The sequence below is a fragment of the Trachemys scripta genome, chromosome 8 (genome assembly GCF_013100865.1).
Source record: "Trachemys scripta elegans isolate TJP31775 chromosome 8, CAS_Tse_1.0, whole genome shotgun sequence".
In the NCBI taxonomy this organism is placed as follows: domain Eukaryota; kingdom Metazoa; phylum Chordata; order Testudines; family Emydidae; genus Trachemys; species Trachemys scripta.
In genome coordinates this window covers 46,989,255-47,011,294 of record NC_048305.1, presented here as the reverse complement: position 1 = coordinate 47,011,294, position 22,040 = coordinate 46,989,255, and the positions used below count along the sequence as shown (strand labels likewise).

Below are 22,040 nucleotides of genomic sequence, written 5' to 3'. Positions count from 1 at the left end.
CACACATGTGGTGTGCGGGTCTATTCTGGATTCTGGTAGCTGATATATACCCATGTCGCCTGATTACTTCTCCTTCTGTTCTCATCTCCCACCTGCCACATGGTCAACAGAATGTTTCTCCTTCTTCCAGTGCTCATTGCTGTCTTATGTACCATGTACCCAAGCCGTTCTCTTTGCAATTCAGCACCTTGGATACTTTTCTGGGCTGTTTATACCATGGTGCTTTGGCGGCCATGCAGTGGTTGGCATTGAGCGCCATCTTCTGGCTACTCTCTGACCTCAGACATTTTATGAATATAAAGAATGAAAACAAAGAATGTAAGCAAGCCAACTTTCTAAAGCCCCAAGCACTTTTACCTGTGTCTTTTTTTTAAATGGAGCTTTTTACTGAAGCAACATCCACATATCTTATACAAAGACTAATAATACACATTTCCAAAATGTAAGCAGTAATCTCAAACCATTTTATTTATCAACATCACATAGAGCATCAGATTAAAAGCAGCCACGACTGTGTAATCATAAATACATTAAATACATAACTTATTCAAAACCATACTGATAATATAAAACCTAAGCAGATTATATTCATTATATATAAATATCTTCTTGTGCTGCCAGTTTATATTTATATAATATATAGACATAAAAGGGTACCTCTGATTGATTGAGCTGTGACAATTTATATCAGGTGAAGCTCTGCCCCCAAATATTCAGTCCCACAGAACTGCTTCTTACAAAAACATCAGCCACTAAAATATGACCTCAGGTCTTTCCTTTGGACTATTATGTATGCAATGTTACCAAACACACTATTCATGAAGGTGTCACAAAGAACAACTTGTAAGTTATGAAGGGCCTTTTCCTGAATCGTTGAAATTAACGGGAGTTTTGCCATCAGTGTTAATGAGAGCAGGATTAGACCCCAAAGGTCTAATACATGGTATTTTACTTCTATCTAGTGTTTTGTTATGTCCTTATGTTCGGACACACATGAATGCACATACAGGCCTTTAATCATGTCTGTCCCTAAATGACAGATAAGTTTAAAGGAATAAGTACACAGAAGGTCTGTAGTCACTACCTTTTGCGTTATACAACAGGCTATTTTATCTGAACAGAGTAGATGTCACATACTTTTTGCAAAACATATATGATCCTGAACTCTAGGGCAGATATCCTACAGCAGTTCTACGATTTACAAACATGCAAAATATAAAGTGCACAAGAAACTAAATATGTATTTCTATAGATTACAATACTTAATCCCATGGGGATGAAATTGTTTCAGGTCTACTTGCTGCATTCACGAACCAGACTGCCTGGCATAATTACTAACTCTGATAGTGCTCCCATTAGCAATGGTTTAAAGTTACAATATAAAAACTCACTAGGAACTGCAGCAAAACACCCTGACCATAGTGTTACAGGCAGATTTATTAATTGTGACATATTGTTACAGTACATTTACTTCAACAATTACCAGTGAACCAAATCAATGGTTTGTAAGACAATTCCACAAATATTTCCCATTCTAACTATTTTTCTTTAAAAATGGGACCCATGTGTTTCCATGGGAGAGATCTCCAACCACGTATATTGCAAAGTGTTCACTCCATCCTGGTACCTACAGACTGACCCTAGAGGAGTAGACAGCAGCTTATTTTGTCCCCATCCAGAGCATGAATATAGATCTCCCAATCACTGTAGCTGTACGTTGACAGGACCCATGTAGTCTCTTGGTAAACAGCTAGGGTTTTACCGCGAGCTTGCTTGTCTTCAGTGGCAGAACCAGACGACTGAGCTCAGTATTTAGTAGCAAGATCCAAGGCTAATCATCTTGTCAGCAAGATGCATCAACACCTGGCCGCTTGCTGAGGACTGCATAGCTCCATTTCCTGAGGGGCTCTGAGGCATCCGTGAAGATAGCTTCAATTCCTGCAGAGATAACAGATTTCCTTTTTAAAACAGGAAGATACAGGCACAGGTTTGTATTCCCTTATTCCAAAGCTCTTTTGCATCTGGCCCATAGCCACATTGTAAAGGAGTTTCTACTATTTCCCAAGGTTGGGCACAGAACCTAACACAATTATCCTTTAGTCATAGGAATGGCCATCGCTGAATCGATTAATCTGTCAATCTCTGGGTACTTTTATGGCATCATCACCACAGCACGTATGCTAGGTGTCCCACAGTAAGTAAGGGGTTAATCTTATTGCAGGAAATATACAGCAGTTAAAGGTCATTCTAAAGAGCAGTGTGTTCTATGTTTGTTTGTGTTTTAAAAAGGAAGCTAAATTATGAGTGTAAATATCTTGTGTATCTTACCGGAGTCACTTGGCGTTAGATTAGATGAGCAGTGCTTTGGAAGGTACACTCTGAATTGAGACTCTGGCAGCTGCTGTAAGATATAGAGGAGAGGGATTTATATACAACTGTTCTGTACATCAGTGTGATGTTAGCAAAGAATGATTGCAATGCTTCTCATGTGGTTTTTTTAAATACAACGTACCTGGCAGGAGTAAATTTCTTTGCTGCAAGAGAAAAAGATAATATCATTAGCATTCTGGAAATGACCATCTCCATCTTGCAAGCTATTTATTTCATTGTTTTGTTGGAGAATTACCCCACTGATTTAACAACAGAAATCTGTTATAGGCTGAGGCGAGGTATCATCACTTCTTCTCCATAACCCTTCTGACCTGAAATGGCCTTAGACCTGGAAGCTGTTCCCCAAAATGTTATAACTAATGAGCAGAGCAACTTGTTACATCTGGGCCTCTAGGACCAGCCCCTCTGCTCCCTGTGAGAAATCAGTACTTACTAGTAGGACTGAACAGGTATCTCAATGAACGCTCCACATATATTTGCCTAACTAACACAGTGTATTCTCTTAGAGTGCCTTTGTAGCTTTCTTGCGTTCTTGTTCCATTCATATTCTAACAAACATATTGATTGTCAGGAAAATTAACAGAAATAATGCATCTTAAGTGAATATTAGGGAATATTCCTGGGAAGCAAATTCTCATCTTGTAAATGTAAGTTGTTTCATTGGAAACCTGATTTTATGTCTCATATAATCAGGGAAATGAAAGATACCATGTGACTGATTTGTCCAATTAAAACTAATCAGCATTGCTCATGTTTTGAATATCAAATGCTTGTAACAAACTGTGAGCAAACTGCAGAGCAGGAAAGTAGTCAGCAAATAATTTTTAAAATGCAGAGCAATCAAAAATGGCATAAACTGCTTATGTATTACTTGTGAGAAGAAAGAGAGTCTCCATTTGACAAATATATTATTTGCTCTGAATTATTTGTTCAGCTCTGCAGTCATAATTGTTTCTATAGATATCTGTTTCTATAACAGTCATTATTCATATCTCTAGAAACAAGGTGATCCAATAAAAGACATTATTTCACCCACCTTGTCTATCTAATATATTGGGACCAACACGGCTACAACAACACAGCAAATGCCCTATCTGGCATATTGAGCAATAGCGGTTGGAGGCACCAGTGTTATTTCTGGTTGATGTCCTCCTGGCTGATCCCTGGTCAGTTCTCCTGGCAATAACTGCTAATGATTAAAGCTGGTCGAAAAACATATTTTATTTTCTGCAGCAATGTTCAAAGAACATGAAAATTCTTCATTTTTGTCGAATTTGGGGAGATTTTTGTCAAAAACCCAAAAATGGAATATTTCGAGGGAAATTTGAAAAATTTCAACAAAGATGGGAATTTTCTCACTGAAGTTTCCACCTTTTTTTTTTTCTGAAAAATTTCCAACCAGTTCTACAGAGGGTGCAAATAAAGAGATGAACCGGGGACAGTATCTCACCTTTCCTTCGAAGGCGCTTTACAAGCCAAATGAGGAATGATGCTGTCGACAGGAGCGAGGCTCCGGTGGCTGCTATTCCAACAGAGACGTAACTGAGCAGTTCTTCAGGCACTTGGGGAGCTAAGAAGGCAAAGAAGATCCTATGAGCTCAGGAGGAATGCACAGTCTCTGAAGTGCTTTCTGCTTGTTCTGTTTCCATTCAGTCCTATTCCAAGCAGCAGGACAGCTGCTTATTTCTTTTGGTTTCTCACACTGAGTGGTGGCACCTGCTGTACGCAGGACTGGGCAGGGAAAGCCTCTGCATATGCCAAACAATGGCTGAAAGCTTTATGCTGAAAATAGTCCCGTCTAACTGGTGGCAGGTTAGCGGGGATGCAATTCTGCAGGGTCCCTTGTTACTTTGAATGGATCTTTAGGGTCAGATTTTGATATCTTTACTCCCACTGAGTAATGTCTGACTCCTTGAGCAGTCCCACTGAAATCAATGAATTGACTCAAGGAGTAACGTACGACACAATGTGAGGAAAGGTATCTTAGGGACGATAGGTGGGATTTTTGAAAGTGCTCAATGTGGCCCATTGTTGCTCCTATTGCAATCAGTGACACAACTCCCGTTGACTTGGATAAGAGCAGAGTTAAGCTAAGATGGAACATTTTTTTAAATCTCACTCATAATTTGCGACCACTTATAGAAGTGAGCTATTTGGTTCTAGCCTGAAAATATGTCAGTTATGAGGTATTTAGAGCTGGCAAAAAAAATTCAGTCTAAATGCTTTTTTTTTTTTTTAAATTAGGTTTTTGCCCCAATGAAAATTGTCACAGAAATTGTTTGCTTTCCTTGAAAATTTTCAATTTTTCGATGGAAAGCCAAAAACAGGAAAATTTTTAGCTGAAAACCAAAAAATGTCAATTTCTGAGTTTTTGGGATTTTTAACAAAAAGTCAAATATTATCAATGGGAAAAAATATATCTGACCAGCGCTAGAAATGACAAAAGTCATTGCATCCCATCCTTCCCTAGATTCTCATCTAATAACAAGGCCAGGCCTCTTCAGCACCTAGTCACAAGTAAAAACACACATAAAATACCTTCGCATGTCGGCTGACTTGCAGTCCAGTTCCCTGCAGCGCCGCACTGAAGTACATTAGAGCCGTTTAGCAACCATCCCCCTGAACAGTTAAACTCGCAAACTGTGCTGTATGCAAAATCCCCAAGTGGGTGTGAACAATTCATGGAGCCCTTCTCAGGGAGTATCAGGGTTTCACACTGTGCAACTGAAATACAAAAACACATACAAACGGTTAACGAAGACTCTAAGAAATGTCCAAAACTGGGTCCCACTATTGGTCCTAGTAAATGTGCACCATATTTCACCATCTGCATTTCATTGCTGGGATAAATGACCTTGCAGTGAGTTTTTCCTAAAATATATTAGACTTCAGCAAAGTAAAGGGCTGGTCGTATTAATGTATCAAGCTAACTTGTTTTTTCAAATGTTCTGCACTTTAAGACTTTAATAGGAATCACTTTAGATCAGATCCTCAGCTTATGCAAACTGGTGTAGCTCCGTTGAGTTCAATGGTGCTACACCAATTTGCACCAGCTCATGAGCTGGCCTTACTCTTTAATACACAGGGTTTGAGGTGTCATGCTTGTAACAGATACCTAGGCTCCTGAGCCAGACTTGATTCTTCTGAAAGGACAAAGACCTACCTTCACACTTTGGGAAGGGCTCTGACCATTCTCCCTGAGCTGTACACTGAATTGCGGGTGATCCACTTAATCTGTAGCCCTCCTCACAACGGAACTCACAGGCCGAGTTGTAGGTGAATTCTGGATGACGGGTGGTACATTCCACAAAGCCGTTTTCAGGCCTGTTCACTGCTTCACACGTCACAGCTGAGACACACAGAGAGCATATCAGTGGTTAGTTTGGATGTCACAGGAGCACTCTACACAAGCAGTGAGAGCCCTGTGTACTGGGAAGGGCAGTGATAAAGAAAGGTACCTTCGCATTCCGGCTGTTCTCCATCCCACTTTCCAGAGGCGCCACACTGCAGCCTGTCTGATCCCGTCAACACAAACCCTTCTTCACAGGCAAACTCACAGGTTGAATTCCACAGAAAGTTCCCAGAGGCGGGAGAGCATGTCAGGGAGCCATGAGCTGGAGCCTTTAAGCCATCACACTGCACAACTGCAAATCACATGGAATAGGGTGGAGCTTAGTGTGGAGCAAACTAAGGGAAAAACTTTTCTTCTGCATAGTAACAGAATATACATTGATGGGAGCTGGGCGTTAGAGAGAAAAGCTATCTCCCTGCAGGCTAAGAAAGTGACTAGGAGCAGTAGGATCTGGGTGTCTCAGGGGACTGGACACGGGATTTCGGGATGTCTCAGTATTTCATAACATGTAACCAAAATACAAATCTATTCTTGTAAGATGTATAAAGTGTCTCTAAAAAAGGTTCTAAATTATGCCCCATTTCTGGTACTGACAGATGTGCATCAGACCCCACTCCAAATCAACATGCATTTCAGATCTGAAACAAATGATCTTTCAGTGATCTTTCTCTGAAGCACCTTAGAGTTCAGCCTTTCTGAAAAAAGGTGCTACGTGAAAATCAAGAGCTTATATTATCACTGTATCTAGCTGATTGGCTTTGCAGAGCTTCTGCACTCGAAGCACTTGATAGGAATTGCTTAATCTTAGGTACCTTCGCATTCCGGCTGTTCTCCATCCCACTCTCCAGAAGCGCCGCACTGCCGCCTGTCTGATCCCGTCAGCACAAACCCTTCTTCACAGGCAAACTCACAGGTTGAATTCCACAGAAAGTTCCCAGAGGCGGGAGAGCATGTCAGGGAGCCATGAGCTGGAGCCTTTAAGCCATCACACTGCACAACTGCAAATCACATGGAATAGCGTGGAGCTTAGTGTGGAGCAAACTAAGGGAAAAACTTTTCTTCTTCATGGTAACAGAATATACATTGGCAGGAGCTTGGCATTAGAGAGTGAAGCTATCTCCCTGCAGGTTAAGAAAGTGACCGGGGCAGAGACAGTGTAGAGCTATCTAGGGCAGGGTTAAGTCAATGCCTCTCCCTGACCTGTACTTCTTCTGGGACAAAGGCAGGCCTGTAGGCCACAGATCTATCAATCTGAAACCCAATTCACTTTAAGAATTTAATATTAAAATAGTGGGCTAGAGCCTCCATTGCTGTAAAGGGGCAAAGCTGCATTGAAGTCAACAGATCCATAAGGATTCATGCCAGTTGAGATCTGACCTACAGTTCCTTGAGAATTTACCTGTACATGCTGGAGTGGGTGCAGACCAGTTTCCGGAAGAGGTACACCAGACTGGTTCAAACCCAGTTGATTCATAGCCTTCTGCACACTGAACCTCACAGGATGAGTTGTAGCTGTAGGTCTGCAGTGGATGGCTGCACTCCAGTGTCCCTTGATCGGGTTCTTTTAATTGGTCGCAAGTCACAACTACAAAGGGACCCAAGCAGGCCTACAGTCAGTACCACTTTCTCAACAGCAAATGAAATAATCAAACTAGCTAGACCTACTGAAAACTAGCTGACATGCACATCTCCCTGTTTGGAAGGCATTAAGAAATAATCTTACCATGCTGGCATTCAGGCCCATAGAATCCAGCATCACAGACGCAGGTATGATTGTTAATGGTCTCCAGGCATTCACCATGGCCACTGCAGGAAGACTGGTTACAGGAAGCTAGAAGGAAATTCAGCATGGTTATAAAACAATCTATCCCCTTTACTAGTTAATCTGTTTAAAGCCATTGCAGTGCTTTACTTATCCAGGAGAAAACACACTCTGGATAATAAATACTTTGCAAAAGTAAACAGAGGGTGAACGTTATGTCATTTGAAATTACATTGGTTTTGCATCCCAGCATTTCAGAAACCAAGACAGTTGAACCTAGCCACTCACAAAAGTATTCCTGTGGCTGGAAACAGACTCAACTTATATCAAAAGTTAAATCACAAAAGAACAATAGACTTTTACATGATTTAATAAAGGCTCTAAGTTCTGCATTATTCGTTTTAAGCAAGCGAGTAGCCTTCACTGGAACACTCACATGTTTAAAGTTAAGCCTAATACAGTAACAATGTTTAATGTATATATATATAGGTTAGCTAATAAACATCCATTTTCTTATTATCATATAGGCTCTTTGGGATTGATTGCATTCTGTACCTGCGTAGCACAAGGCAACCTTCTGTTTGTTGCATCTTTCATCATTCCATTTGCCTGCATCCCTGTCTCTTTTGATGTAGATTTCAACACAGTCCTCGTCATTCTTTCTGTTGTTTGGTTCACCCTGAGCCCAGTTTTTAGCCTCTTCAGTCAGCCGTTTTCTTGTTCCAACCCAGGTCCACTCATTATCAATCTTTCTGATTCCAATCCAGTAATAAGTTGGATTGAAGGGTAAAAATGCATTCAGATGGGCAATTTCCTCCTTATTCTGAATGGCAACCATATTCGTATAGTGTTTCCTACACCATTTCTCCGCAAGCTTATAGGTCATATTTTTTTCTGAATAGTGGTATGTCCAGCAATTGCCCTCCTCAAGCACCATAAGTCCTAGAAAGAGAAGATGCAGAGAAGTTGGTATCCTTTTACCTGTGCTTCCTGTTCTGTTATCAAAGGCCATGTTTATCTCTTTATATCATTCTGCTTTACAAAGAGCATTTCCAGGAAGAATTAGAACAGAAAAAGAGCATCAGCGGCTAGAACTGCAGTATATAGCACAGAGATATTTAAAAATACAGAAAAATACCAGAATGTTAGAGAGAGAGAGAGAGAGAGAGAGAGAGAGAGAGAGGAATGAAAACAGCACAGAAATTTAGCCCAAACATACAAGATGTCAGTATCAAAATGCTCTTCCAGGAGCTAAGAGAAATAACGCTGTTGAATTAGGGACCCCACCTGTATGCTACGTTTTGGATATAACTTCTACAGCAACCTAGACCTAATTGCTTTTTTCTAAAGAAGACTATATCTAGATCTCAATGGATATTGCATATGTGCAGGTATTTGAGTCTGTGTATTTGCTTTATACAAAGTTACAATAGTCTCCCAATCAGACATGTCAATATCAAATGTAGGGTCTCCAGCTTGTCAAGGATGTGTCCAGTCATTGCCCACACTGGGTGGATATGCTGCACAGCCCCACATAGGGGCCACTTTTGGCTTTGGCAGTTAAGAGAGGAAGCATGCCATGCCATCTAATGCTTTCTGTGCAAATCTGCCCTAAATCTTAACCCAGCTACTGCACCCCCATTTACTTCAGAAGGAAGCTGCGAGAAAACAGCAGTGCTGTTACTTCCAGTCTAACTTGTTTTCCACTCAGATACACAGTCACTTACCATAAGTGAGAACAGAGAGGAACCACAGGCCAATCATGTTTCTGGAGAACTTTTCTTCACTTTGCTCTTTGAAGAGATGGCTGCAAAAAACAAACATGCAGGATTACAGCACATGGTTTAAGCACTGATATTAACTTACTGCGATACAATAATATCATACAACATTATTGTCTATAGCATCTTTCCTATATGCTATTTCACAAATCACTTTACGGGGTTAAACAGCAAGATTCTCCACTCGGCTAGTGTATTGTCTAAAGCAGATCTTAATGGCGAGGCGGACTGGAAATTAAAGTAACTTGCACAGGACATTGTAGTGTTATTTCAGATCTGACTGAATCTGACAGCTTTGAGCTGAGATCACTGACAATGAACTCAGCTAAGATATGAATACCTTTGGAAGGATTCAATTTTTATCAGTAAAAGTCGATAAACATTGATTTCAAGTAAGAAAAATGCTGCTTGAGAACATCTTAGAGTTTGATTTAAGGATCTTTATTTTGTAAATTGTGACACAAGATATTGGCAGTTTGTGTTTTAACTGTTATAAAGCTTTAACTTTTTGAATCTCAATGTCTATTGTCACGAAATAATTATTGTCTGACCCACACAGACACACATACACATTCCGATGCCCCATAATTTCCCACAACTGGGAAAATTTAAATTGATAAAAATTGGGGGGGAAATGCTTAAAAGATGTATAATTTTGCACAAGTGTGAAAATTTAAATCAATAAAAAAATCTTTAAAATGCTTAAAAATAAACTAAACTTTTTATTCATCAAAATTATACAAAAATAAAAATTGAATTCTGCCAAGCATGGATATGAAATACAACAAAACTAAAACTACTTGAAAGGCTATTATACTTACAGATTGTGGCTGTGATGCCTGGTGCTACGTAGCAGCCTGGTAAAGATGTGTCTTCAGCGACTGTTTTCCTTTGCTAAGTCACTGCAGTGGTTCTTATGCTAAGACTCAGTGGAGAGCTGCCAGTCAGTGTGTACCCTTTGCCTTCAGCTCGCAGCCTTTTTATTCTATCAGCTCCTACTTCCTAGAAATTCCAGTGACGTAGCTAAGAGGATATCTCCTAATAAGAAAGTGAAAAATTCCCCAGGAAAAAGTATATCCATGATGCCAAAACTCACAAATACACACCCATATGCCTTCCTCTCCCAGACACACACCAACACCTTAGATTTTAATTCAGATTAATGCACAATTCCAGGATATCAAGAGAAAATAAAAATTCACACTCAACTAATCTTAGCATGTGGGTGAACTGATTCCTTACAGCTTTTCTGTTCTCATGGCTGTGTTTGTTTTGTTTGACCATAGCGAGCTTCACGTTGTTCCCCCCACATCCACCTTCCATACAGTAGTAAAGTTGAGTTGTGTTTTCCAGAAATGTAAGAAAGAAACATATAATTTACTGACTCCCCTAGGTTCTCAGATACCCGGGTGACAGGCATGGAATGAGAATCAAAATAGATGGAAGTGGCACTTTACTAAAAAACCATCCTCCATCTCTATTACATTTCTAGAGGTGTTTAACATGAATGGCGGAGATATTCAAAGGCAGCTAGTGGTTTTAGATGCAAAACTCCTGTTAATTTCAATGGGAATTGTGTGTTTAAATCTCCTAGGAAACTTGGAAAATCTTAGCCAATGATTATATTTCTGAAATATACAGAAATTTACTCAGCATTTCACCCACATCATCCTCACACTCTCCTGGGAGTCATGCATTGTAAATATATTAAAGAGATGTTCATTATGAGGATATCTTAACAACTCTAAAGTTAAAGCTGAGTTGAATTTTGCAATTAAAATAGGAGGATCAAAATTTCTTTGTTATGGATGAATAGTGCAATGTGTCCTCCTCAAACATACCCCAGTTACTGTTTGAGTACAGAATGAATTTTCCAAGGATTGCCAAATTAATCCATTAATTACTCTGTGAGCAATACTTCTTGTAAAATGTGCCCTTGAAACAGCAATGAGAGTTGGGCATCTAACTCCTTAAGAACCTTATAAAATCCCAGCCTTAGGTGTCATGGTGGTAAATGTGTCAGAAATGAGGGATAGATAGATAGATAGATAGATAGATAGATAGCCTTGCACTACAGCAGAAACAGTGAAATGTTTAAGAAATAGCCATGATTCAATAACTGGCCACAATGCTCAATCTTTGACTTTGACAGAGAAGAGAAAGATCCAACAAAGAATATTGACTGTGCTGATCCCAGTCCTCATCAAATTCTTTCAATGACCAAAGCAAAATTATTGAGTGACAAGATATTTCTTGTACACAATGTGCACTTAGCAATCAGAGCTTTCCACAACCATTACAAGGCACTGGGCTAGGACTCAGGAAATCTGAGTTCAGTTTCTGGTCCTGCTACCGACTTCCGGTCTTGATCAGTTCCATTGAAATCAATGGGAATCTTCCCATTGACCTCAATTAGTGTTGGATCAGGGTCTGTGCCCCAGTTCCCCATCTATAAATTGGAATAATCATCCTTCCTTTCTCCCAGCCTTTTTCTGCCTTGCCTATTTAAATTGTAAACTCTTCAGCCCAGGAACTCTCTCTCACTGTGTGTGTATAGTTCCTAGTGTAATGGGGTTCCGATCTCATCCGGGATCTCTAAGTGGTATTGTAATACAAATTAATCAGAATGATGAGTTTAAGTATGACCTTCCTGATCATTTATTATTATGTATACAAAGACACAGACCCACCCAGAAGAGCTTCAATACTCTTTGAAATCAGTGAGTTTAAAAAATAATTTATATTTTTTCTAACATTTTTTAATGAGCTTCCTACTTGGCACGTCCATATACTCAAACCTCCTCTTTTGTGCTAGAAGCTGCCTAGTGGAAAATTTTATCAAAACAACACTATTGTTGGTGGATTTACAAGAAGGGGGGAAAAATCCAGGAAGGTGTAGACTTATTAGTTTAAAATATCTTTCCTGCAGAGTGGTAGGCCAGACCACTTGTCTGCAGCTTTGGCAGGAAAAATATCCCTGTGGCATACAAAAACCCCTATAAGGCTGTTTGCTTTGGCTGAATAAACTGCCTCTTTTCGTAACCCCGGCCATTTTTTTTCTGTGTAAGGCTCACAGTGGATTATTATTAGCCTTTCCATCAAATCACTTCTAACTCATCCCTATTTTGTTTTTATCTCAATTTCATATAACGGAAAATAAAATCAACTATAGAAACTTTTTGACAAATTAGAGATGTCAAGGACCAATGGATCTCAGATAACATTTTGTAAAACCTCAAATGCTTTAGGAGGAGCCTACGGCCCATTTTCAAAAGCGACTTAGGGACTCACTATCCTTCAGTGAGACTTAGGCTCCTAAGTGCCTACGCTAGTTTTGAAAATGGGAGGTCAGTTCCTAAGCCACTTAGGCGCTTTTGAAAATGTTTACCTCTGGTCTGGTTGGTTTGTTGGAATCCTTGATATTAATGCCAGAAAAGCCGTCCAGCCTACCCCTGGCTGACTATACATTACTGACTAAGGCCTTGTCTACACTACGAGAGTAGTGCGATTTTACTTAAATCGAATATTTGGAATCGATATTGCAAAGTCGAACGTGTGTGTCCACACTAAGGACAGTAATTCGACTTTGTGAGTCCACACTAACGGGGAAAGCGTCGACATTGGAAGCGGTGCACTGAGGGCAGCTATCCCACAGTTCCCGGAGTCCCCGCCGCCCATTGGAATTCTGGGTGGAGCCGCAAATGCCTTCTGGGTAAAAAAAAAAGGGGCCAGGGTGCTTTTGGGTAACTGTCGTCATCCGTCCATCACTCCCGCCCTCCCTCCCTCCCTGAAAGCGCCGGCGGGAAATCATTTCGCGCACTTTTCCAGTCATTGACAGCGCGGACGCCACAGCACTGTGAGCATGGAGCCCGCTGCAACCATCGCTGCAGTTGTGGCCGCTCTCAACGCCTCGCAGCTTATCATACAGGTTGCCCTGAGGCAGATGCAGTAAAGTCAGGCGAGGAGGCTACGTCAACGCGGTGATGGCCTGAAGTCTGAGAGTAGCACAGACCTCTCAGAAAGCAGGGGACCCAGCGCCGAGGACATCACGGTGGCAATGGGTCATGTTGATGCTGTGAAACGGCGATTCTGGGCACGGGAAACAAGCACTGAGTGGTGGGACCGCATAGTGCTGCAGGTCTGGGATGAATCACAGTGGCTGCGAAACTTCCGCATGCGGAAGGGAACTTTCCTTGAACTTTGTGAGTTGCTGTCCCCTGCCCTGAAGCGCAATGACACCCGGATGCGAGCAGCCCTGACTGTCCAGAAGCGAGTGGCCATAGCCCTCTGGAAGCTTGCAACGCCTGACAGCTACCGGTCAGTCGCGAGCCAGTTTGGGGTGGGCAAATCTACCGTGGGGGTTGTTGTGATGCAAGTAGCCAAGGCAATCGTTGATGTACTGCTGCCAAAGGTAGTGACCCTGGGAAACTTGGAGGCGATCATAGATGGCTTCGCAGCGATGGGATTCCCAAACTGCGGTGGGGCCATAGATGGAACTCACATCCCTATCCTGGCACCGGACCACCAGGCCAGCCAGTACATTAACAGAAAGGGCTACTTTTCCATGGTGCTGCAAGCACTGGTGGACCACAGGGGACGTTTTACCAACATCAATGTCGGATGGCCGGGCAAGGTTCATGACGCTCGTGTTTTCAGGAACTCTGGTCTGTTTAGACGGCTGCAGCAAGGTATTTACTTCCCGGACCACAAAATAACTGTTGGGGATGTGGAGATGCCTATAGTGATCCTCGGGGACCCAGCCTACCCGCTAATGCCCTGGCTCATGAAGCCCTATACAGGTGCCCTGGACACTGAAAAAGAACTCTTCAACTACCGGCTGAGCAAGTGCAGAATGGTGGTGGAGTGTGCTTTTGGACGTCTCAAGGGGAGATGGAGAAGCTTGCTGACTCGCTGTGATCTCAGCGAAACCAATATCCCCATTGTTATAGCAGCTTGCTGTGTGCTCCACAATCTCTGTGAGAGCAAGGGGGAGACCTTTATGGCGGGGTGGGAGGTTGAGGAAATTAGCCTGGCTGCTGATTACTCACAGCCAGACAGCCGGGCGATTAGAAGAGACCAGCGGGAAGCGCTGTGCATCCGGGAGGCTTTGAAAGCAAAGTTCCTGAGTGAGCAGGGTAACCTGTGACTTTCTAATTTTGTGTACAGAGAAGCCTTCACCCCACTTCCAACACACGTTTCAAAATAAAAATAGTTCTACTTTGTTAAAGCACACCGTTTTCTTTAATACTGTTTTCGCGGGAATTTTTTAAAACTGGGACGCAGACTGTGGTGCGGAGCGGGTGTAGTGTAGTCGCGCGAATGCAGCTTCTAAACTCAAGGACTGACAGGCTCCGCTGCGGTGGGATGGTTCTTTCAACGGAGCCTGTCACCCCTCCTGATACGGACTGTGTGTATGGGGGGTCTATGTGAGTTTGTGGCAGGGGGGGGACGGTTACAGATCCCCTGCTGTGTGGCTCTGTGATCCTGCCTAAGGACCGCCGCTTAAGATCTCTAACTGCCCTCCCCTGACACAAAGTCACAGAGCAACCCACCCCCCACCACATAACATGAAAAGAACCTCCCAGACTAACCAGGGTAAGTAGTCACTGCATCACTGCACTATGTATGTGCCCTGCTGCTGTGCCTGCCCCCGACTATGTACCCTGCCAAAGGTGACTGTCCTGTCCAATTACCAACCCCCTTTCCCCCCCCCCTCCAAAAGAACATGATGGAAACAGTAGTTAACAGAAACATATTTTTTATTATCAACTACACATGGGACTGGGAAGTGAAACTTGGACGGGGGCTTGTGTCAGGCGGGAAGGAAAGAACTTGTCAAACTTTGGGGAATGAGAGCCTTCTGCTGCTCGAGCTCTCTGCAGGGGTGGAGTGAGAGTTAGCAGGGACTCTGCCGCCTCTCCTTCTGTGCACTTTGGGTGAAGGGAGTATGGGACTTGGTGGCGGGGGAGGGCGGTTAGAGATGGACTGCAGCGGGGCTCTGTCCTCCTGCCTCCGTTCCTGCAGAACATCCACAAGGCGCCGGAGCGTGTCCGTTTGCTCCCTCAGTAGTCCAAGCAGGGTTTGAGTCGCCTGCTGGTCTTCCTGACGCCACCTCTCCTCCCGATCCATGTTGGCTTGGTGCATTTGGGACAAGTTCTCCCGCCACTGGGTCTGCTGTGCTGCCTGGGCTCGGGAGCAGGCTATAAGCTCTGAGAACATGTCCTCCCGTGTCCTCTTCTTCTCATGCCTAATCCTCCCTAGCCTCTGGGAGTGTGATGACAGGCTAGGTTGTGAGACAGTCGCAGATGGGGCTGTGGGAATGGGAAAAAGGGAGTGAATTCCTCAGAAAGATAAATGTAGTTGTGAACAAAGAACATAGTCTTTCTCTGTGAACAGGACCATGCACAGCACCTATCACATGCGCACTCAGCACAAGGTCGAATTCTCGGCCTTCGCATTCAGTGTCTGGGGTTTTGCAGAGCACTTTTGAGAACCCTATCAGGACAACGGAATTGCTCTTGCACGCAGACATGGTAAGCCGTAGATTCGTGGCAGCTTAAAACTTTAATATTAGCAATGGCCTCATTTCACATTGAAATCAATGTCGGTCCCTGCTGCCAGCAATCCGGCAAGCAGGAAGTCTGCTCCTGTCCCACACCCTCGCGGCTGTCCCCGGGAACGATCCCTTTCGGCTGACCCTCTCCCGCCTCCACCGCGTGGCTGCAAACCAGCGGTTACAGTCCTGTAAAGGAACAGTAAAGCAGTCCCAACACTAACATTCCCCTACCTCATTCAAAGCAGGTCATCATGAGCGACATCACCCTCATGAGGATCTCTGAGAGCGACAGACAGAGAATGCTCCGGGAAAGCCTTCAAAGACCAGGGCCGTATGCCGCCATGCTGTGCCAAGCAATGATTCCGGAGTACTTGCTAGTCTCGTGGCGCGGCAACGTGTCCTACTACGGAGGACCCAATAAGGCCGCTCTCCCCAAGAACCTAATGCAGCGGATTTCAAATTACCTGCAGGAGAGCTTCCTTGAGATGTCCCAGGAGGATTTCTGCTCCATCCCCGGACATATAGACCGCATCTTACTGTAGCTGCAGTAGCAGGGACTAAACAGTAGAGCGGCTTGGGCAGGACAATCATGCAAAACCGGACATTGCTAGATTTTTTTCAAATAGTTGCACTGCCCATGACTGAACCGTTAAGTTAATCAAACTAATCATGAGAAACCCATTTTTTAAATTGTTAATAATCATGTTCTGTTACAAATAAATGTTTAGATGTTTACAACACTTACTGGATGATCCTTCACCAGATTCTGTGTCCGGGGTAACGGCTGGGGAGGGTTGGTAGGGGATCTCTGTAAGGGTGATGAAGAGATCCTGGCTGTCGGGGAAATCAGCGTTGTGAGCGCTGTCGACTGCCTCGTCCTCCTCATCTCCTTCCTCATCTTCCCCGTCCGGTAACATGTGCGAGGATCCGGCCGTGGACACTATCCCATCCTCAGAGTCCACAGTCAGTGGTGGGGTAGTGGTGGCGGCCGCACCGAGGATGGAATGCAGTGCCTCGTAGAAACGGGATGTCTGGGGATGGGATCCGGAGCGTCCGTTTGCCTCTTTGGTCTTCTGGTAGCCTTGCCTCAGCTCCTTGATTTTCACGCGGCACTGCGTTACATCCCGGCTGTATCCTCTCTCTGCCATGTCTTTAGAGATCTTCTCATAGATCTTTGCATTCCGTCTTTTGGATCGCAGCTCGGAAAGCACGGACTCATCGCCCCACACAGCGATGAGATCCAAGACTTCCCGATCAGTCCATGCTGGGGCCCTCTTTCTATTCTGAGATTGCACTGCCATCAGTGCTGGAGAGCTCTGCATCGTTGCCAGTGCTGCTGAGCTCGCCACAATGTCCAGACAGGAAATGAGATTCAAACTGGCCAGACAGGAAAAGGAATTCAAATTCAAATTTTCCCGGGGCTTTTCCTGTGTGGCAGTTCAGAACATCCGAGCTCTTACTGCTGTCCAGAGCGTCAACAGAGTGGTGCACTGTGGGATAGCTCCTGGAGCTATTAGCGTCGATTTCCATCCACACCTAGCCTAATTCGACATGGCCATGTCGAATTTAGCGCTACTCCCCTCGTCGGGGAGGAGTACAGAAGTCGAATTAAAGAGACCTCTATGTCGAACTAAATACCTTCGCGGTGTGGACGGGTGCAGGGTTAATTCGATGTAACGGCGCTAACTTCGACATAAACGCCTAGTGTAGACCAGGCCTAATTCTTAACTGATTTGTTCTTTCCGTTCTTTTTCCTTTATCACCTAGTTAGGAAATACAATAAACCACTTTTTTTTTTTTTTTTTTTTTTGCTATAAAGAACTAGGGTCTGATACTTCACTCCATTACACCAGCTTTACACTGGTGAAATTCTGTTGAAATGAATGGAGCTAAACACTGGCATAAAACTGGAGAATCAGGGCCCGAATGTGGAGATTAAGGGCTTCTCTACTACATAGTGCAGCAATGCATGCTCTGGGGTGCGATTTCTAAAGCAGACTAATGTGTTGCATCTTAATTGGTCTGAGTAGACCCCACTGGTGCAAACTAAAGGTTCCCTAGTGCACTTTAATGTAAAGCTGGAAACAGTACTGTGTTAAAGCACACGAGAGAACCTTCAGTACGCCCCAGCAGGGCCTACATGGACCAAATAATGTACATCACATTAGTGCCCTTTAGAAATCACACACCCCGCAGTGCACATTGCCCCACTGTGTAAACAAGCCCTACAGATCATGAACCTGATTTTCAGAAGTGCTGGGCTCCTACAGTTCCCACTGACTTTTCTGCCTCATTTCCAAGGGGTCAGATCCTAGTCCTAGTGAAATCAATGGCAAAACTCCCATTGATGTTAATCAGGCCTAGATTTCACCCCATGTGTTAAGCACAGCAGGAACAAATTGCCATAGATTCATTAAACAGAGCTGCCTAACAGCTTTTACAATATTGTATGTATATCTCACTGTCTAGGTTCTTATCTGGTGCCCATCATTGTAGTATCCATTCAATAGCCTTTAGATCAGGCCCTAAATGCCTCACAACATTATAAAGTGTTTAGCTCTGTCTCGCTCTCTCACCTCTCAAGTCAGCAGGCTTTGGACCTTGTGTCTGAGTGCATGGTGTTAGCAGGGGAAGGCAAGTTTAAAGGTGGGATTTGTATTTTGCTCTAAAGGGGTTGAGATTTGTGGCCCTGCTGACCTCCTCCAGGAGCAAGTTCCAGATCCTTAGGCCAGTTTCCAACAAAGGTGACTCCTAAAGGCACAAGTTTCCATTGTTCCAGTAGAAATTGCAGTCACACAGGCTGAGGTGCTCCCCCAAGTTACTCGAACCAGTCTCATAGACAGCTTTGAAGTTTCATGTGCAGATGAGTCCTCAAAAATTGTGCCTCCCCATGCAGAGGCAATTACACCAGTTCTCAGATTTGCATGCAGTTCAGAACATATAGGACTTGAAAGGAAATTGATAGAGAAGATATGTTACCTGTGATTTCTGAAAAACTGTACAGGCAAAAATACCTCAATGTAAAGACCAATGAAGTTTTGAAAAGATGTAATCAGGGGAATTAAAAGAACTGGGGTGCCTGCATCTCATCAGTGCACATCACAAAGGTGACTGCTTACTATTACAGTTACTAGTCAATGAAGAAAATGGGTCTTTGGTGACTGGCAAAAATTGGCTGTAAACATTTTAACTTGCCTGCAGTTCCATGCACAACTTGTTGGATCCAGTGGGGGAAATTATGGAAAAATACAAATTTGTATTTAATATACTTGTGAGGCTAGGAAAAGTTGTCATGATAAAGCTACATGTGGTCTCAGGGTCTGTCTACACTGCAGGGTATACCCAGAGTTAGTACAACTCAAGTTAGCAGACCCTAGGATTTGAGCACCTACACTTATTTGTAATCCCAGGTTAGGAATTGTTGAACCCTAGTTCCCAACCTGGATCTCCAGCATTCACACTACATTACGTGGGCCTGAGTTCAACCACCCATATCCCAGGCTTCCTAGTGCCCTCCTAAAATGTGGCCACTCTAGCCTTTTGTTCATGGTGGAGTTTGGGAAAACTTGACTGTCCAGAGGACAAAGGAAGTCAGCCAGTGGGACTCAGGGATACTTTAAGCAGACTCCATGAGCATGAGTCCAGGAGGTCTTCATCTATACAGCAAAGCAATAAGGCTTGAACCCTGAGTCCGGCTTGACTCAGGTCCTCATAGTGTCCTGGGACCAACCCCTGGGTTAGCATGATTTGTGTATAGACAGAAGAGTTGAGCCTGAGTTCAAACCCTGGGCTTACATTGCAATGCAGACATACCCTCAGTATCGAAAGGCTTGTCATAGGCCTCACACTTCATGAAACCATTAGAAAGGCAGATAGAAGAACTGCAAAAACAAGGAAGATATTTTGTCCCCAGAGGTCAACAACAGGCGGCACCAGTTATATGTATTCCAAAAATACTGGACGTGTAATTTGTGAGGACTATAAATGTACTATAAACCCCTAGTTGGAGGTGGATCAGTATCCCATTTCAAACCTCAGGACTTATTTGCTAAGCTGGCCAGAGAACTGAATTGTACAAAGTTGATCTGTCAGCAGGGGCGTTAAAGCCTGATTCAAAATCACTCCTTATTGTGAACTGACACATAGGGTGTTTAGTTATGAAAGATCCCTGTGTAATGTAGCCACTACACTGGGAGGGCCTGATTCCCTGCATTGTGTAGCCATTTGTACCTAGAGGAAGGTGGTGTGAAATCCTACCCTTCTGATCTGGGTGTGTTTTACACTAGCTCTTCACACACTTTTCACTGGTGTCAATGTTTAGACAAGGTGCAAGGCACTGGAGACTGGTCCACTCTGTGGCTCATTTGAATCTCTGTCAATGTCCCCTACCCAGGTCCATACTTATTTTGGGTTGCATGGCCATATCCCCCTTCTTCATCACTTGCTTCCTTCATTTGGCAGTGATGGCAGATTTCACCAGCTGCTCTACGTGCTTCATCCAGCAGCTCTGAGGGCCTCTCACAGACCCAGTGCAACAGAAACCACATGACCATTCACAGAACCATATGTTAACTTAAGACAGAAATAAAATTACATCACCTTAAAAGTCATTCATTGCACATTTCTGGTCCAGCACAATCTGCTCTCTTTGTGTAACCCATGCCTCCTTGGTGTTTTGCTCTGTCCCCCTCTAGGGGCATCAAGACCATCTAGAGATTAATGAGTCTGCTATAGCCTTAGCTAAGCACCTTGTAGCTTTTAGCTCATGCAATAGAGGCTCATACATTAAACTGCAAAGGTCCACAGTTCGATCCTGCCCACCAACAACCAAGGTCTGTCGGCGTTACATTTGCACTATTCAAGCTGCACAAAATGGCCAGATTTTGGCTGTAAATGTCTGGCAGTGAATTCCCCCACTGGAAGGGAATTATCTGGTGGCATAAACCTGGCCGAGTCTACTCTTGCACCAGCTACCCCCAACCTGGCAGTGGGGGCATACCATGGAAGAGCGGATATTGGGCAGAGCAGAGTTCTGTTAAACCAGTCCTCCACCAGGGGCTGGACCAGCACAGAATCAGGGAGCCACCAGCTTCCTGATGCCCCCCACCCTTCCTTGCACTGAGCAAGGCTCAGACTCGGAGGCTTGACTGTCCATGTCCTCGTTTAGAAGGAATTCCCAGGAATGATTGTGCTAGCAGGGGGAAAGGAAACCGTAGTGGCAGCAGCCTGAAGATGTTTCCTGTTTGGTGGATTTCAGCTTAACCTTTAATATTATTACTTTGAAGTGTTCCTTTTGTTTTTAAAAGAAAAAAAATGGAAAACTGATGCTGGTAGTTTTCACTAAGATCTTTACTGAAACAGAGAGGGAGGTGTTGTATGAAACACTCAATGTCTCATCCCACTTTGCATTAAATGGGAAAAAGCAAAGAGGTGAATAATACAATTCCACAGAGAAAGGGAATTTTTCTGGTTGTGCAAGACAGTCTCCAGTCTGTCTGGATCAAGGCACCAGATGCATGAAATAGTTTATCTCCCTTTCTATTGTCCAGAATTCTCTCCTGGTGATACCGTGTCTGACTCAGATAATAGTCTGCCTCCTCCGAACAGATAATAATAGACACTCCCACACCCAATCTGAGGCCAGGGATCATGCTCATTGGAGACCTTGGAGTCCTTTAGGCAGCCACACTAGGCTGAACAAAGGAGCAGAGCAAATTGCACTTGGCAAAATGACAGGGACTTATTAACACCTTTTTAAATAAAAGATTGCATTTCAGCCCCATCTGCTCTACAGCAAAAGGGATCTTAATTATGTGACAAAATTTCTGGGTGGAAAACACTTTTTTTCGGTGGAAGACCCATCACACTGGAGCGTCTCTACCTCCACTGATCATGATTTTAGATCCAATTCAGAGTCCTGGACCTCATCTAGAAGGTCCTTAGTAGGATGCGGCATCGCCTCGGTTCCTATGAGGCCATCTCTCTACCAAAGCAGCTGTGATCATGGGGACTTTGCATCCTTCAAGGCCAGGATGAATCTGTCAGGAGTCAGTGGCTGAAATTTTTTTGCGCTGGGCCACAAATGACAGCAGTCCCTACCCGCAGAGCCTAGAATGAGCATAAGCCTCACCACCCTCAGAAACAAGTATCAGATTCATCTCTACATGCAGACCTTCCCATGAGGATGTCCCCAAAGAG

The 22,040-nt window shown here is 43.7% G+C and overlaps 1 protein-coding gene across 2 annotated transcripts; it reads right to left on the bottom strand.

Moving 5' to 3' along the window:
* Positions 1-1,208: 1,208 nt before the first annotated feature.
* Positions 1,209-10,317, bottom strand: LOC117882133 (E-selectin-like). 2 transcript variants are annotated; one of them, XM_034780126.1, is made up of 13 exons: positions 10,108-10,317; positions 9,233-9,312; positions 8,061-8,447; positions 7,467-7,574; positions 7,143-7,328; positions 6,556-6,741; positions 5,850-6,035; positions 5,555-5,740; positions 4,930-5,115; positions 3,842-3,961; positions 2,513-2,534; positions 2,329-2,401; positions 1,209-1,938 (listed from the first exon to the last, which is right to left on the bottom strand). In XM_034780126.1, the coding sequence occupies exons 2-12, from the start codon at positions 9,267-9,269 to the stop codon at positions 2,344-2,346; spliced, it is 1,662 nt and encodes a 553-aa protein (XP_034636017.1). In that variant the 5' UTR covers positions 9,270-9,312; positions 10,108-10,317; the 3' UTR covers positions 1,209-1,938; positions 2,329-2,343. The 2 variants fall into 2 exon arrangements, with proteins under 2 accessions (XP_034636017.1, XP_034636018.1); XM_034780127.1 differs by lacking the exon at positions 5,850-6,035.
* Positions 10,318-22,040: the final 11,723 nt, after the last annotated feature.